Raw genomic sequence first — 14,957 nt, 5'->3', positions numbered from 1 at the left:
CCGGCAATGGCCAGCCCCTGGCGCGGCGGGGCTCGCCCGGGGATGCCGCTTTGAGAGCCAAGCCCGGCGCCGGAGCGGCCCCACACCTCGCCCCTCTTCCCCCCCCCCCCCCGCCCGGGGGCAGCTGCTGACCCCCGACAGCCTCCCACCGCCCCGGCCCCCTGCAAGCTCCCGGCTGCGTCTACCCCTAAGCGAGCTCTGCTGCACCCCGCCCGCTGCCCGGGCCCCGCCTCCCCTCGGCCGCCCCCCGCTTTGGCTCCCACCCTCCCCGCCGCCGCTGCTGTCTTCCCCCCGCCCCCCAGCTTGCCTGCCACCGCCCCCCCTGGCCCCGGGCGCGCCCTGAGCCGCGCGGACCGAGCCGCGCTCTTTGCCTCGGCAGCGGGCCGGCCGCCAACTCTGTCCTGCCCCGGCTCCAGCGCCCGCTGCCCGCCATGGACCGGGCGGCTTGGAGCGGGCTGCTGGCCGCGCTGGCGGCTTGCTGCTTGGCGGTGGGCGCCGGCGGCTCCCCGACACCGCCCGCCCCGCAGGACTCCTGCACCTCCTGCGGCTTCCGGCGGCCGGAGGAGCCGGGCAAGGTGGACGGGGATTTCCTGGAGGCGGTGAAGCGGCACATCCTGAGCCGGCTGCAGCTGCGGGACCGGCCCAACATCACCCACGCCGTGCCCAAGGCGGCCATGGTCACGGCGCTGCGCAAGCTGCACGCCGGCAAGGTGCGGGAGGACGGCCGCGTGGAGATCCCCAGCCTGGACGGGCAGGCGAGCGCCGGGCCCCCGCTCCACGAGCAAGTCTCCGAGATCATCAGCTTCGCCGAGACAGGTGGGCAGCGGGCTCCCCCTCACCCCTGCGGCTCCCCCGTCGCTGCCAGCCCTCCATCGTGCCCAGCCAGCCAGGCAGCCACCCCTCTGCTTCGCCCACCGCGCCATGTCACCCCCCCGTCCAGCCAGACGACCACCCCATCCCTGCCACCCCTCCAGGTCCACCCATCCATCCAGCCACCCCTCTGCTTCGCCCACCGCGCCATGTCACCCACCCGTCCAGCCAGACAACCACCTCATCCCAGCCACCCCTCCACATCGTCCACCCATCCGTCCCTTCCACCCCTCCACATCCACCCAGCCACCCCACCAGCCACCCCTCTGCTTCACTCACACACCCACACCTCCACATTGCCCACCTGTCCATCCAGCCAGCCACCCCTCCAGGTCACCCTTCCATCCAGCCAGCCACCTCTCCAGGTCACCTGTCCATCCAGCCAGCCACCCCTCCAGGTCACCCGTCCATCCAGCCAGCCACCCCTCCAGGTCACCTGTCCATCCAACCAACCACCCCACCCAACCAGCTACCCCTCTGCTTCACTCATCCATCCACCCGTCTGTCTGTCCGTCCATCCAGCCATCAAACCCAGTCTTCCCTCTGCTTCACCCACCCCTCCATGTCACCCACCTGTCTGCCTCAGCCACCCCTCTGCATCATCCACCCATCCATCCCATGCCAGCCACCCCTCTGCATCACCCATCCATCCATCCACCCATCCATCAAACCCAGCCACCCCTCTGCTTCACCCACCCACCCACCATCCGTGCCAGCCACCCCTCCACCCCAGCCACCCCTCTGCATCATCCACTGTCCATCCATCCCATGCCAGCCACCCCTCCGTGTCACTCACCCATCCATCACCCCATCCCACCCATCCATACCTCCGTTCATCCATCCCTGTCACCCCTCCATGTCGCCCACCTGTATACCCCTCCCCATCCATCCATCCCATGCCAGCCACCCCGCCATGTTACCCATCCATCCAGCCAACCACCTCTCTGCTTCTCCCACCCACCCACCCGTCCATCCATCAAACCCTGCTTCATCCATCCACTCATCTAGCCAGTCCTCTGTCCGTCCATCCATCCATCCCAGCCACCCCTCCACTTCACCCATTTGTCCATCCATCTCAGCCAGCCTCCCTCTGCGTCACCCATTTGTCTGTCCACCCCATGCCAGCCACCCCATCCTGGCCAGCCTTCTGCTTCATCCTTCCATCTGTCCTCCCCTGGCCAGCCGCCCCTCCACTTCTCCCACCATCCATCCATGCATCCCACACCAGACAATCCCTCTTCTTCTCACATCTATCCATGCAGCCACCGCATGGCAGACACCCCTCTGCTTCACCTACCCACCTGTCCAGCCACACCTCTGCTTCATCCATCCATCCATCCATCCATCCACGTGCCCACCCACCCCTCTGCCACAACATTTTATCCACCTGCCCCATGCCATCCACCCTCTGCTACACCACGCCATCTGCCCATCCCATGCCATCCATTCATCTGCTACAATATTCCATCTGCCGATCCCATGGCATCCACACGTCTGCTACACCATCACATCCACCCCTCTGTCAAGCTATTCCATCCATCTATCCATCCATCCTCTCTTCCTCTACTCACACGCCATTCAACCCCCTCTGATATACCCATTTATCCATCTATCACCTCTGCCTGACTGACAGATCCATCCATCCATCTACCCATCCATTTCTACTTGCCCTTCAGTTATCTCTGCAACTCTCACCCATCCACTCCATCCATCTCTCATACCCTCTAACTCCTCTGCTACATCCACCCATCCATTTCCCCGCATCCACTTTATCTATCTAACCACCATATCCTCCAACCCCCTTTGCTATATGCATCCATCCACCCAGCCCCTCTGCTATATCCATTCACCTTCTCCCTTCACATGCCTTACAATCCTCTGCTCCATCCATCTATCCATCCATCCACATCACTCACATGCCTCACAGCCTTGTCTGCTCCGTGCAGTCTGCTCTGTATGCTCTTCAGCCTTCTTTACTGCATCCTTTCAGTATACACATCCACTGCACCCATCCATCTACTCACCCACTGCATTTATCCATCCTTCACTTGCACCCATTCACCCTATCCATCCAGCCACCCAATGCACCCATCCACAAACTTTTTCAATCTATCCACTCACTCTGTCAATCCAGTCAGCCCATCTTTCCACTTTATCTATCCATCGTCTACTGTGTTCTGCCTTTTACGTACTATGTTTGTCCATCTGCTGTGTCTGTCCATCCATCCATTTACCTGTTCCCTGTGTCCATCCATTCATTCATCCACAATACCCGTCCATCAACCATATCAGTCCTATTCATCCAGTCATTGCACCTGTTCATCCATCTGATCCATTCACTGTATCTGTCTATCCAGCCCACAGTAACCATCCATCCATCCATCCACTGGATACATGTCCTTTACATATCCATCTACACTATCTGTCAGCCTATCATAAGTACATGTCTGTCTTCCTACTGTATCCCTCAATCCCTCTACTGTATCACTAAATTTATTTCTATTTCTATGTGGTATCTATTTACCCATCCATCTACAAAATCTGTTCATATGTATACTCCCCATCCATCTACTGTATCTACCTAACTACCTATCAAAAGCATATACATTTACAGTATCTGTTGTGTATAAACAAAATAGATACATATCTGTCTGTTTATATTCACATAAATATTTATAGAGGAACAATTACATATTTATATGTATCTCGTAGGTGCTCATATGACATAGGTAATTTGTATATATATGTACTGATGTAATGCCACTGTGCTGTTGATTTCCTTTCACTGATCACAATTTATAGAAAAGTTGTGTGTTGACATGTAATAAGATTTTTTTTAGCACTGATTTTTATTATAGTTTTTTTTTTTTAACCATTTTCTTAAAAGTGTAATGCTATGCAATCACTACTGGGGTTGCAGTTCTCTTCAGTACTTGATTGACAATCACTTATTTTTGCAACACCTTCCAAGTCTGTTCTATATAAAACAATTTTAGACACAGCAAACAGGATAAGGTACCAGAAACAACTGCCTGGGCCTAAGAGATGTATTTTGGAAGGATCTGGGGAGACACACTAAGGCTCTGACTGTACAAAAACCCAAAAGATACAGAGGTGGACAAAAAGGAACAAAGGTTCCTGGGAAACCGAAAGGGATAAAAATCTGTGCTTGACAATATACAGAAAGAAATCAAACAGATGGTAACAATTTAGAAATACTTGTCCATCCAATAATTTTAAATAGCAATCAGGAGAATATAAGTAGAACAGTAGAAAGGCACTCTGTAAAGGCTAGACTGGATATTTATCACCTAAACCATAGCTATGTAATGCTCGGAGCACAGAATTGCAGCAGATCCTATTAGTTCTGGTATCTTCATGCTGTGAACTCTTCTGGTTGCAAATAATGTATTAAAGCCAAACACTGGGTGGAGTATCAGTGTTTAATGTGATCGTTTCACTCGTTTAATTCTGACATTAAGAAATACATTAAGAACTGTCAATGAGAAGGATATTAAGATGACCACAGCTGCTTCATTTGCCCTTTTTTAGTTCATCTTTATGGGGGGAAAAAGGCAGAGATCAAAATCTACCAATAGGAGATACCCTGGTACTTAAGAAGAGTAGATATGGATTAGTTTAATCATTTGTACAAATTTTCAGAAATTTTTCCCTGGTGTTTTGGATGCTATCTGTTAAGTAAGATCAGCATATGGGAAAATTGTAACAAAATCCTTTATTAGCCATTGAAGCTTCACTGGTTGTTAAAAAGCCTTTACTGTGAAAACCAAAAGGTGTCTGGGGACTGAACCTTTTCTTAAACTAATTAGTAGATATCAAGGTACTAATACTGTGTTTTTCAGGGTACTCTCATACCCTGCTTGGATCTCTCTCAGTCTAAAGAGCCATTACTCTGAAGAATATATGTTGCTTTCTGTGGATCTTACACAGTCATCTAATACATGGTTAGAATTTTGCTGTGGGAAGTCACTTTTTAATGTATTTCTAATGCAAATTCTGGAGATCTAATTCGGTGAATTATTTCTGGCTAATAAATTCTCCCAGCTCTTTTGATCAGTTCTATTCTAGTATTGTTTCTGAATCCAGAATTGCCCAAATGGTACATATTCTTCTTGACTTAATGTTGCTGATCTCTCCTTATCTTGCAGATGATCTGGCCTCATCTAGAGTCCGTCTCTATTTCTTCATCTCAAATGAAGGGAACCAGAACTTGTTTGTTGTTCAAGCCAGCCTGTGGCTTTACTTGAAACTTCTTCCGTATGTCTTAGAGAAAGGGAACAGGCGAAAAGTAAGAGTCAAAATCTATTTCCAAGATCTGGACTCTAGCAACAAGTGGAATGTGGTTGAAAAGAAAGTTGATCTCAAAAGAAGTGGTTGGCACACTTTTCCCATGACAGAGGCGATCCAGGCTCTGTTTGAGAAAGGAGAAAGGAGACTGAACCTGGATATTCAATGTGAGGGGTGTGAAGAATATTCAGTGCTGCCAATTTATGTGGACCCTGGGGAGGAATCCCACCGGCCCTTTTTGGTGGTGCAAGCCCGGTTAGCTGATAACAAACACAGGATCCGGAAAAGAGGCCTGGAGTGTGATGGCAGGACCAATCTATGTTGCAGGCAACAGTTTTACATTGACTTTAGACTCATTGGGTGGAACGACTGGATCATAGCGCCATCAGGTTACTATGGGAATTACTGTGAAGGGAGCTGCCCGGCCTATTTGGCTGGAGTCCCAGGGTCAGCTTCTTCTTTTCACACTGCGGTAGTGAATCAGTACCGCATGCGGGGGCTGAACCCGGGCACCGTGAACTCCTGTTGCATTCCTACCAAACTTAGCACAATGTCAATGCTGTACTTTGACGATGAATACAACATTGTGAAAAGGGATGTTCCCAATATGATTGTGGAAGAATGTGGGTGTGCTTGATTTAAGGTGTATTTGCAGGGGGGACTGAGAGAGAACATTCCCATACGAGATGGTATTGGAGGAAGTTTCACTGTGCATCCAGGCATCGGTGTTGACAAGGCACTGTGGAAAAGTCTGGCAAAAAAAAAAAGTTTCACATTGGTGTCAGGACAGTGGCAGTTTGTGAATCTTGGACACTTAAATATTCTACCACTTATAAACTAATGCTACAAAATAATTCAAACACACACACGCACACGCATGCATGCACGCACACACTGCAGCTTGGAAAAGGGATACAACTAACAAGAAGTCAGTCACCAGTGACAACTAAAATGCCTGCCAGTACAAGTGAATGGCTAAGCAGCTGTTTCCCCACCTGCCAGGGAAGTCAGACTGAAATGAGCTCTATGCGCTCATACAAAAGAACACACACAAAAAGAGAACGTAATATATTCTTGCACGCAGGTGTCAAAATCACCAAACTTAAAAATGACCATCACCTCTTAGGTCCAAAGGGAAGCTGCAGTTCACCTGCCTATGCAGGTGATCACTTCCTCTTAATTTAAAAATTTTCTAATATAAACACCACAGATATCCTTATCTTCCTATAGCACTTCCAGTAAGGAATATCATCTGATAACATCAGAGGGAGAGGGAAAGTTATGCATAAGCAGCTACTGTAATTCTGAGACTGTTGCTGTATTCTTCTAAATCACATTTTGGGTTGGCATTATTTGATGCTTTAACTGACTGCTAGAGATCTATGGATGGCTATGTCTGCTGTGCCATTGAAAAAGGGGTTTTACTGTCCTATCTGGATTGTGCTGACCATTAGCATCTCACTGTCCTAAGAACAAAAAAAGAAAAAAAAAGTCAAAGTTACAATCTGTGTGATTCAGCGGGAGATTCAGCAAGGACATATAATGTGGGGGGAAAACAAACAGACAAACGCTACCACAACTAAACCAATGAACCCTACAGAGGAATTACAGTAACATGATTGAGACATTCTGAAAAATGCTGTGCATTTAATAACAGGTGAAGAACCTTTTAACAAGTCTTGGAAAGGAAGAGAGTGCTTTCAATTTCTTTACCAGAAAGTGTCGAGGATGGCCATAAAGATACAGCATAGCACTTGCAAACTGCTCGAATGCACGTATTATAGCACTTGCAGATTTCAATGCCTTGAAAAGTGGTACTTGATAGTGCACTTCTCTTTGCTCACTATCTAGGTAAACAGGTGCCGCATGAGCTATGCAATTTAAAGTGTTGACTCATACTAGACAAAACTGGACTTATGATATGACTTTTTTATATTTTTTTATACTTGAAATTAAATCTTTTGCTTCTTTTTTAAAGCGAATGATTGCTTTTAATGTTTGCACTGATTTAGTTGCATGATTAGTCAAAAAAAAAATTTGCCATTTGAAAAAAATGTTATTTTTATAGCAGCAAAATATGAATACATTTAAATGTATTATACATAAATTTTGGAACCAAAGAGGCCAACATATTAGTTATAATTTTTATGAGATGGCAAAGCCATCATTTATCATGTAGTTGTACTGAGCAATCCCTCACAAGGCCTACCAATTCTTTCAGGGTACAAAATGGATTCTGTTTGTTCTATTCAATGTCTTTTCTATATCATACGCACATGGAACGTAGAGTGACAAATGACTTGTAGAATACATTACAATATGTACATCCTTTAAATCCATTTTTTATGTTTATTTAATAAAGTTCCTTTTAGGTTCTGTTCCATAGTAATTTAAAACCAAACAAGTTTCACTTAGATTTGCTGTTGAAGTATTTTACATTTGTGTACAGTTTAAGTAAATAAAAAGATTGAAAACTGGATGAGCTTTTATGCATGTCACCTCCTGGGGAGCTTGGTTACATGTCATTTATAACTCTCAAGATTAAGGGTGAGGAGAAGTGGGTAAGCTGCAGCATGAGAATGTATTAATGTTGGTCACTGCAGCAAAGTCTGGCATCAGGCCTTGATCCTGGCCTGAAAATCATATATTTTGCTTCTCCAGTTTTACAGCCATCTGTATTCTGAACAGTTGTCAGAGGAGTACTTTCAGAACACGTGCTTATTTGTATGCCATGAAATCTGTCTTCAAGCACCACTTAAGGGACTGCCAAAACTCAGTTGTTAACCAAGTGAAGGCATACAAAAATGACGTGGCCCAGATTCTCAAAGCTATTTAGGCACCTAAATTGAAATCAATGGGAGTTAAGCACCTATACACGTGGGCCTAGGTCACTTTTGAAAATGGGATTTGGCCCCCCAGTCACATAAGCACTTTTTAACATTTTACCCAATGTCGTTTGCTGTTAGGTGTAGAATGGTTTATTGGTTTTAGCACAAAACGGGGGGCTAATAAAGCCTGAGATCTAATCCTGGCTCTGACAATGACCAAGCCCAGAGATCACTTAGACCAACATTTTCAGAAGGGGGCTCTGATTTTGAGTGCCAATGTGAGGCACGCTGGGCTTGGTTTTCAGGACTGCTTACCAGCTGCAGTTCATGTTGGCTTTGGTTGGAGTTGTAGGGGCTCAGCACTTCTCAACAGCAGGCTCCAGGTATCTCAGGTTGAACATCCCAAAAACGAGACACCCAAGATGGGAGGCCATTTTTGGAAATGCTGGCCTTCGTCTTTCTGCTTCAGGTTCGTCGCGCTATAACATGGGAATAGTACTTATAGGCAGGTGTTGCAAAGGTCACAGCAGGGGTGGTGAAGATTAGTTGATGTTTGTAAAAGTGGATGATGGGCCAGATCTAAAGCCATTGAAATCAATGGGAGTCTTTCACAATGACTTCAGTGGTTTGGCCTAGGCCCTGTAAATGCTAAGTATGATTATTCTGTCCTGCTGGTGTGAAGAGGTTCTGGGGCTGGAAATCCATGTTCCTCCATCATTTGAAAGATTCTGACAGAAGTACCAACTAAGTTCCCTACCTGGAACTCCTCTTGGTGTTAAGGAGAGTTCTGTGACTGGAATCTCACTGTGCAGTGCATCAACAGAACACGATGGATTGACTTTGCATACTGTGCATTTCCATTGGTAATAGATGATTGCTCAGAAATCATCCAACACTCACCTGCTTTCCTCGTTGCTTGTGGGGGAGGAGAAGTCAGCAATGGAAATGAACAATGGATTTGTTGTATAGTCTGTTCACACAGCAATAACATATCAAAATGAAAGTCAGACCAGACGGATCATGAAAAGCAAGAGTTAACCCCCCAGTACTTTGCTGCACAACTGGCTATGGATCTATAATGTTAGTTAAAAAATGCACAGTTGTGCCTAAGAACAGAGGACTTATGCAGGGATTTTTTCAACGGCACCGAAGCAAGTAAGGTGCCCAACTCCCCTACGCTCCTTTGAAAACCCCAGCCTTTATGCATAACTGAATTTATTATTCTTAACAATAACTTACATTTGGACAATGACTTTCTGCCCAAAGGACTGTGAAGCACTTTACAAAATATTTCAAGATTCTTTCATAGAGCAAAAGATTTTTCTCAGAGCAGTTTCTTCTTTCATTAATGTTGGTGTCAGCTGGGAGTAACTTCACTGGTACACTCTAATCCAGTGGTTCCCAACCTTTTTGGCTCGAGGGCCACAGATATCATTTTTACAACCCTGAAGGGCCACCAGTCTCCGCCAGCAGCCCCTTGCAGCCGGAAGGAGTTCAGCGAGGAGGCTGCTTCCTTGTTGATCTCCCATCCCCCTGGCTGCAGCCGGGAAACCGCATGATCCTGTAGCCTCATGCGCTCCACCTGGGTCCCTAGGCAGTGGCTCCCTTATACAGCCCAGGGGATGGGAGAGCAGTGCTCCCCTCCCTCTGGCTCCAGCAGGGACCCCAGCGCCTGGGAACCCAGGCAGAGCACTTTGCCATGCTCTCTATTACAGCTGGGGGAGGGGAGCATGGATCGCCCATTCCCTTGGCTGCAGTAAGGAGACTGCACCCGTCTTGTAGCCCCGCGGCAACACACTTTGCTTGGGTCCTTAGGCAGGGGCTTCCTTCTGCAGCCAGTGGGAGGGGACTAGTGGGCCACTTCGAAAGACCCTGTGGGCCACAGATTGAACCCCACTGCTAGTGCAAGAAAGCACAGCTTTTCGCTCTCTCTCTGTATAAAATGCATTCACCTTTTGGACTGGAATCAGCAACTGCTTAACAGAGTACAACAATATTACCCATCACTTTAGAACAAGAAGTGAAGTTTGAAAATGCAGGGGCAATTTGCTTACATGCATTGGAGTCTGGCCAGCAAATAGCACCTGCCTCTTGTGCAAAGTACCACAGGATCTTTAATTATCTTGAGAGGTCAGGATCTCTGTTCAAATGATGGATTGCCTTGGAGTCTCACAGTTGTAGCAACCAGTTTTTACATTGTGTAACTCACTTGATTTCAATGGAGTTATTCCTGATTTGTGCCAGCATAGGTAAGAGTAGAATTAGGCTCTTTCACGGTCTTCCAGCGTAGCTTTTAGAATAACGTTTAGTACATTGTTGTGTATTTAAGTAATTAGCACAATTACATCAAATTACATAATTGGTGGGATTACTTGGACTCACATAACGCTCTGTGTAACATGCCATGTTTTAAAATCGTTCTGAAACATGAGCTGTTGCCTGCTTTTCTTTTCAGTATTAAATCTAGGGCCTGATGACATGCACAGAACTCCTGTTGTCTTCAGTGGAAAGTCTGTGTGCAGAGGGCTTGCAGGCTCAGTCTTATATATTTCTTATTTTACTCTGGTTTCGTCACTTCTGTTCAGCAAGATCCCTCTTCAACTGTACTCAGATGTCACTGGGCTTCTCTTTGTAAAGTGATGAGCTGAAGTTTTATGGTGTCATGGTAAGCACAGCAATGGCATCTGAGAGATCTGTGACGCCATCAGAATCCTGACGTGTTCATATGGTAACCTTATACTGAAGCAGATTTCCTGTGTTTTGTTGTCTATATTTTATCCACCACGCAAAATTTAAAGGCAAAACATTGATCAGATTCATAGACTCGGGCTATATCTCCACTGGAGTTGAAGACTGTTGTGCTAGCAGCTCCAGTAAGCATAGCTGTGCTAGCTTTAATCTAGCTGGCACAGCTAAAAATAGCAGTAAAAATGCAGTGGCATGGACCCCAGTGCAGGCTGTACAATGGGAGTTAGGCACCTAAATACCTTTGCAGGTCTGGTCCCTAGTGGCCAGTGCTAGGAGCATGTGCTTTGTAGTAGTAGGGTTGAATCCTGCCATGAGCGCAGTGGGGGGACAGGAGTCTGCCCATGCAGGATTAGAGCACAGCTGTTATTATGAAGTATTTGTATGGTGGTAGGACCCCATTGTGCTAGGCACTGTACATACTCATGGTAAGAGACCGTCCCTGCCCTGGAGAGTTTACAATCTAACTACATAAACACAGACAACAGGTAGAAGGGAAAACTCATGCACAGAGAGGTGATGTGACTTCCCCTGGGTCACACAACAGACTGGCGGAAAATCTGGGACGACAGCCCAGAGATCCAAAGTCTCAGTCCAGTTCCATGGGGCCTAGACCATGCTGCTTCTCCCAATTAAGGGCTCACTCCTGCAAGATGCTGAGCCCCTCTCAGAAGTTCAGGGTGCTCAACACCTTGCACCATCCAGCCCCAATTGAAACAATGTAATGCAAAAATACATCTATAACTATGTGTGCTTCAGATGCAGGCTTTATATGTACTTATAATACTGTAATGTAATGGTTATATACACCCATGCAAAGTTTTTCTCAGCAATTGCCTGCTCCCTACTGCTTCTTCTTACTATAGGGCTGCCTTCTTTTTCCCAGCATGCCTTTCTGTGGGATAGGCTTTTTAAAGCTGGCAGGAAAAGGCAGCTGCAGCCCTAAAATGGCCATTTTGTAATTGGCTGCTGCTGGTTGCATTCTCCTTGCTGCTTTCCAGCTGGTAAGCAGGCTTAGCCACTCTTATGTTTGCCCCTAGGTTTTATTTTCTGGTGTTGAGGGGAATTGTCCATTGCCATATTGCACCAAAATGTGATGCCAAGTGCTATGAAGGTGACTAATTCATCAAAGGGAAAGGAAGACATGGAAGAAGAGCAAAGTTATACATACATGTCTACAAAAGGCCTTATGTAGTGACTACATCAGTCAGATGGGCCCAATCCTGCGTCTGGTGAGTTTTTTTCCTCAGCAGAGAGTTCAGGTTTAATCTCACTGCCTGTGATTTTTGTTTCATTGGTAGCTGTGGCAGGTGCTAATCCTGCCCCATTTCAGGGAGTGGTGTTTACTCTGAGCACAGAACCAGGGCTGCTAACCCTGTGTTCACTTCGTGCCAAGGAACTAATCACCTCAGGGGCTCACTATATCTCAGTTCAGGTGGGGGGGAGGGGAATCCTTGCCACTAGTGGGCAATGTGGAGGCATAGTGCAAGAGACACGGGAGCCTGAACTGCATAGGTCTACTTGTCATTCCCTTCAGGAGCAGTGATCCAGGAATCGTAAGTGCTGCCTCCAACCCAGAGGCTGCAGCACCGGCCACAGGGCGGCTTTCATGTCCCTGTGGTATGGAGGTGGACATGGATTCTTGAACCCCTGAAGAGAGCCTCAGCAGGCTCCCTAGTTACTCAGGCTGCATACTGTAATCAGGTTTTAGGCTTCCTCCCAGCTAATCTTTGGATGGGTTTTTTTCAGAGGCGCCATGCACCCACAGCTCCCCCTGAGTCCGGTTAGGCAGGGCCATGGGCACTGAACATTTCTGTAAATCCAGGCCTGGGGATTCCAGTCTCATGTGAAGGCAAGCAAACAAGGCTTATCAGTACTAACGTATGTGCCTTACAGGTCCACTGGAGTGAATCATCTCCAGCAATGATATTTTGTAAAACCCTGTAATTTATGAAGTGGTTATTAATGACTCATGAATGTCTGTGTTTGTTTTTTAGAGGGGGTGTGGGTTTGTGTATTTTGCCTGATCTTCACTTCAGCTGTTCTAGATGGTGTGTTTGTTTATGTAAACATGCATATGCACACACACACACACGTACAGAGGTATAATTAGCTAATGTTTATAGAGACAGTACCTTGAAGAGTGCATGCTTCTCCATAAGAACTAAGTGTATTGTGTTTTGTGGTGGCTATCACATGATCTTCTCTTCAGTAACGATCGTATAATTGGTTTTGCACGAGGGTGTAGGGTTAAAGGTGCCCTTCTAACCCTTACTTTGGCATTTCCTGACTCTTGAGTGCTTCCTTGTGACACTATATATGTGTATATGCCCATAAAATAGCTGAAGAGAAGCTAATGGGATGGATTTTAAGGGGCGGCTGAGCTCCAGTCAGCTCAGCACCCAAGAGGAAGGCAAACCACCTTTGTTTATCCCTCGTTTTGAGCTGAGTCAGGGTCTGGTTCAGTCTTTAGAGCAGGTAAGAGTGACCTCAAGGCTGTCTTACATTCTGCCTAGGTGCCTAAGATCCTCAGGGACTGTTGCAATGACTGAGAATATCCAGAGTATAGTGGTGCTCTGGCCTCACCGCCTATTACTTTCTATGCCATACTTCGCCACGCTTCCTGTGCCACCACCTGGCTGGTTTTGAAGTGTTCTGGCTGGATTTTGTAGAGCTTTGCCAGTTGCTGGTGAAAAGGTGTCCTTTTTTAAAATGTCCTACGCTCCCTCTGGAAGCGGCGCCTACATGCAGTGGCCACTGCGCAGCAATGTGGTAACTACCCATGCGTGCGTGTCGTGTGGCTGGGAGGGGGATGCGGCTGGCCTGGCGCACAGGTCCTGCTCTGCCGGCCAGGCCATCAACCTGCCAAAGCTGCAGTGTTTTTTCTCGGCGACAGGGACTGAGATGCGGGTTGGACCTGAGGCTCACCAGCAGAGAGGGGTAAGGAGTGGGGACCAGGGTGCGGGAGGCGGGGGCTCCTGGGAGGGAATGGTAGGGAAGTTCCATCGAGGACTGACAGTTCTGGGAGAAGGTGGGTGTAGGGGCTCATGGGAAGGTAAGAGATAAATAAACCTTGAACCACAACCTAGGCCCTCATCTGCACTGCTGCCTGTGTGATGGGGGCAGAGAGGGATCAGGCTGCTGGTGGTGGGGAGGACACCTGAGGGGGAAGAGCAAGGTGAGGCCGTTTGGGGTTTGGCTGGTTTTTCTGTGTCTTGGAAGAGGCAACCCTAAACGTTGGGGTGTAGGGTTTTTATGAGAGCTGTACATTGCAGTGGCCAAATCACTGGCTTAACAATGCATGGCCATGAATCAGGTCCTATATTTCATTTAATAGATGGGTAGCTCTGGTCTAATTCATCATCTTTTCTATTGATATTCCCGGTGCTCAGTGAATGGTTTAATGCTTCCAGACCTCACTTCCCTGGGTGGTTTTACTGCAGCAAGAGGGAAAAGTGAAACCGTATTTAAGTTACCCAAAACAAGATATTTTCTAGTTTGAATGTACACCTCAAACTTTCTTTTAAATTAGCAGGAGCATGTAATATAAGGAAGGGAAAAGTCACCCAGTCAGCATAGCAACTTGCATGGAACATGGAGGGAGGAGCACAGACTGCAGGAGGGAAGAGTTTGGAAGAGACACCGGGAAGGTGCTCTGTGTGCACTTGGCTGGAATGCTACCTCTGTAAATAGCTCTTTTAAGAAAGAGCCAGTATTGTTTTAGAAACTTGGAGTCCTCTCATGTTATTACCCAGCATATGGTGCATGAAATAGTCTGAGTAAAGGGATAAAGATATCTGTGTGTCTCAAGATTTGATTTTACTCTTTCTCTGCCGGGCTAATGTAGTTGCCGACCCTTCAGTCATTATTCGCTCTACTCTGCGCTGATCAGGCCTCAGCTGGAGTATTGTGTCCAGTTCTGGGTACCGCATTTCAGGCAAGATGTGGACAAATTGGAGAAAGTCCGGAAGAGCAGCAAAAATGATTAAAGGCCTAGAAAACAGGACATATGTGGGAAGATTGAAAAAAACTGGGTTTTTTTAGTCTGGAGAGGAGAAGCCTGAGAGGGGATATAACAATTTTCAAGTACATAAAAGGTTGTTACAAGAAGGAGGGCCAAAAATTGTTCTCTTTAACCTTTGAGGATAAGACAAGAAGCAATGGGCTTAAATTGCAACAAGAATGGTTTAGGTTGGACATTAGAAA

General features: G+C 47.2%; 1 protein-coding gene across 1 annotated transcript; it reads left to right on the top strand.

Annotated features, from left to right (window-relative positions):
- The first annotated feature begins 304 nt into the window (after window positions 1-304).
- INHBB (inhibin subunit beta B) lies at window positions 305-7,645 on the top strand. Its single transcript, XM_067549933.1, has 2 exons — window positions 305-816; window positions 5,040-7,645. The coding sequence occupies exons 1-2, from the start codon at window positions 432-434 to the stop codon at window positions 5,813-5,815; spliced, it is 1,161 nt and encodes a 386-aa protein (XP_067406034.1). The 5' UTR covers window positions 305-431; the 3' UTR covers window positions 5,816-7,645.
- Window positions 7,646-14,957: the final 7,312 nt, after the last annotated feature.

The sequence above is a fragment of the Emydura macquarii genome, unplaced genomic scaffold (assembly GCF_026122565.2).
Source record: "Emydura macquarii macquarii isolate MOO-44397 ecotype Brisbane River unplaced genomic scaffold, CSIRO-AGI_Emac_v2 contig_1253, whole genome shotgun sequence".
Classification (NCBI taxonomy): Eukaryota; Metazoa; Chordata; order Testudines; family Chelidae; genus Emydura; species Emydura macquarii.
The sequence above is the reverse complement of the archived record's forward strand: the minus strand, read 5'-3'. Positions and strand labels throughout refer to the sequence as shown.

Bases quoted from the DNA above. Each gene is read 5' to 3' on its own strand.
- INHBB (XM_067549933.1), top strand. From the start codon at position 432: ATGGACCGGGCGGCTTGGAGCGGGCTGCTGGCCGCGCTGGCGGCTTGC. The intron at 817-5,039 runs GTGGGCAGCGGG...CTTATCTTGCAG, and splicing joins CATCAGCTTCGCCGAGACAG to ATGATCTGGCCTCATCTAGA.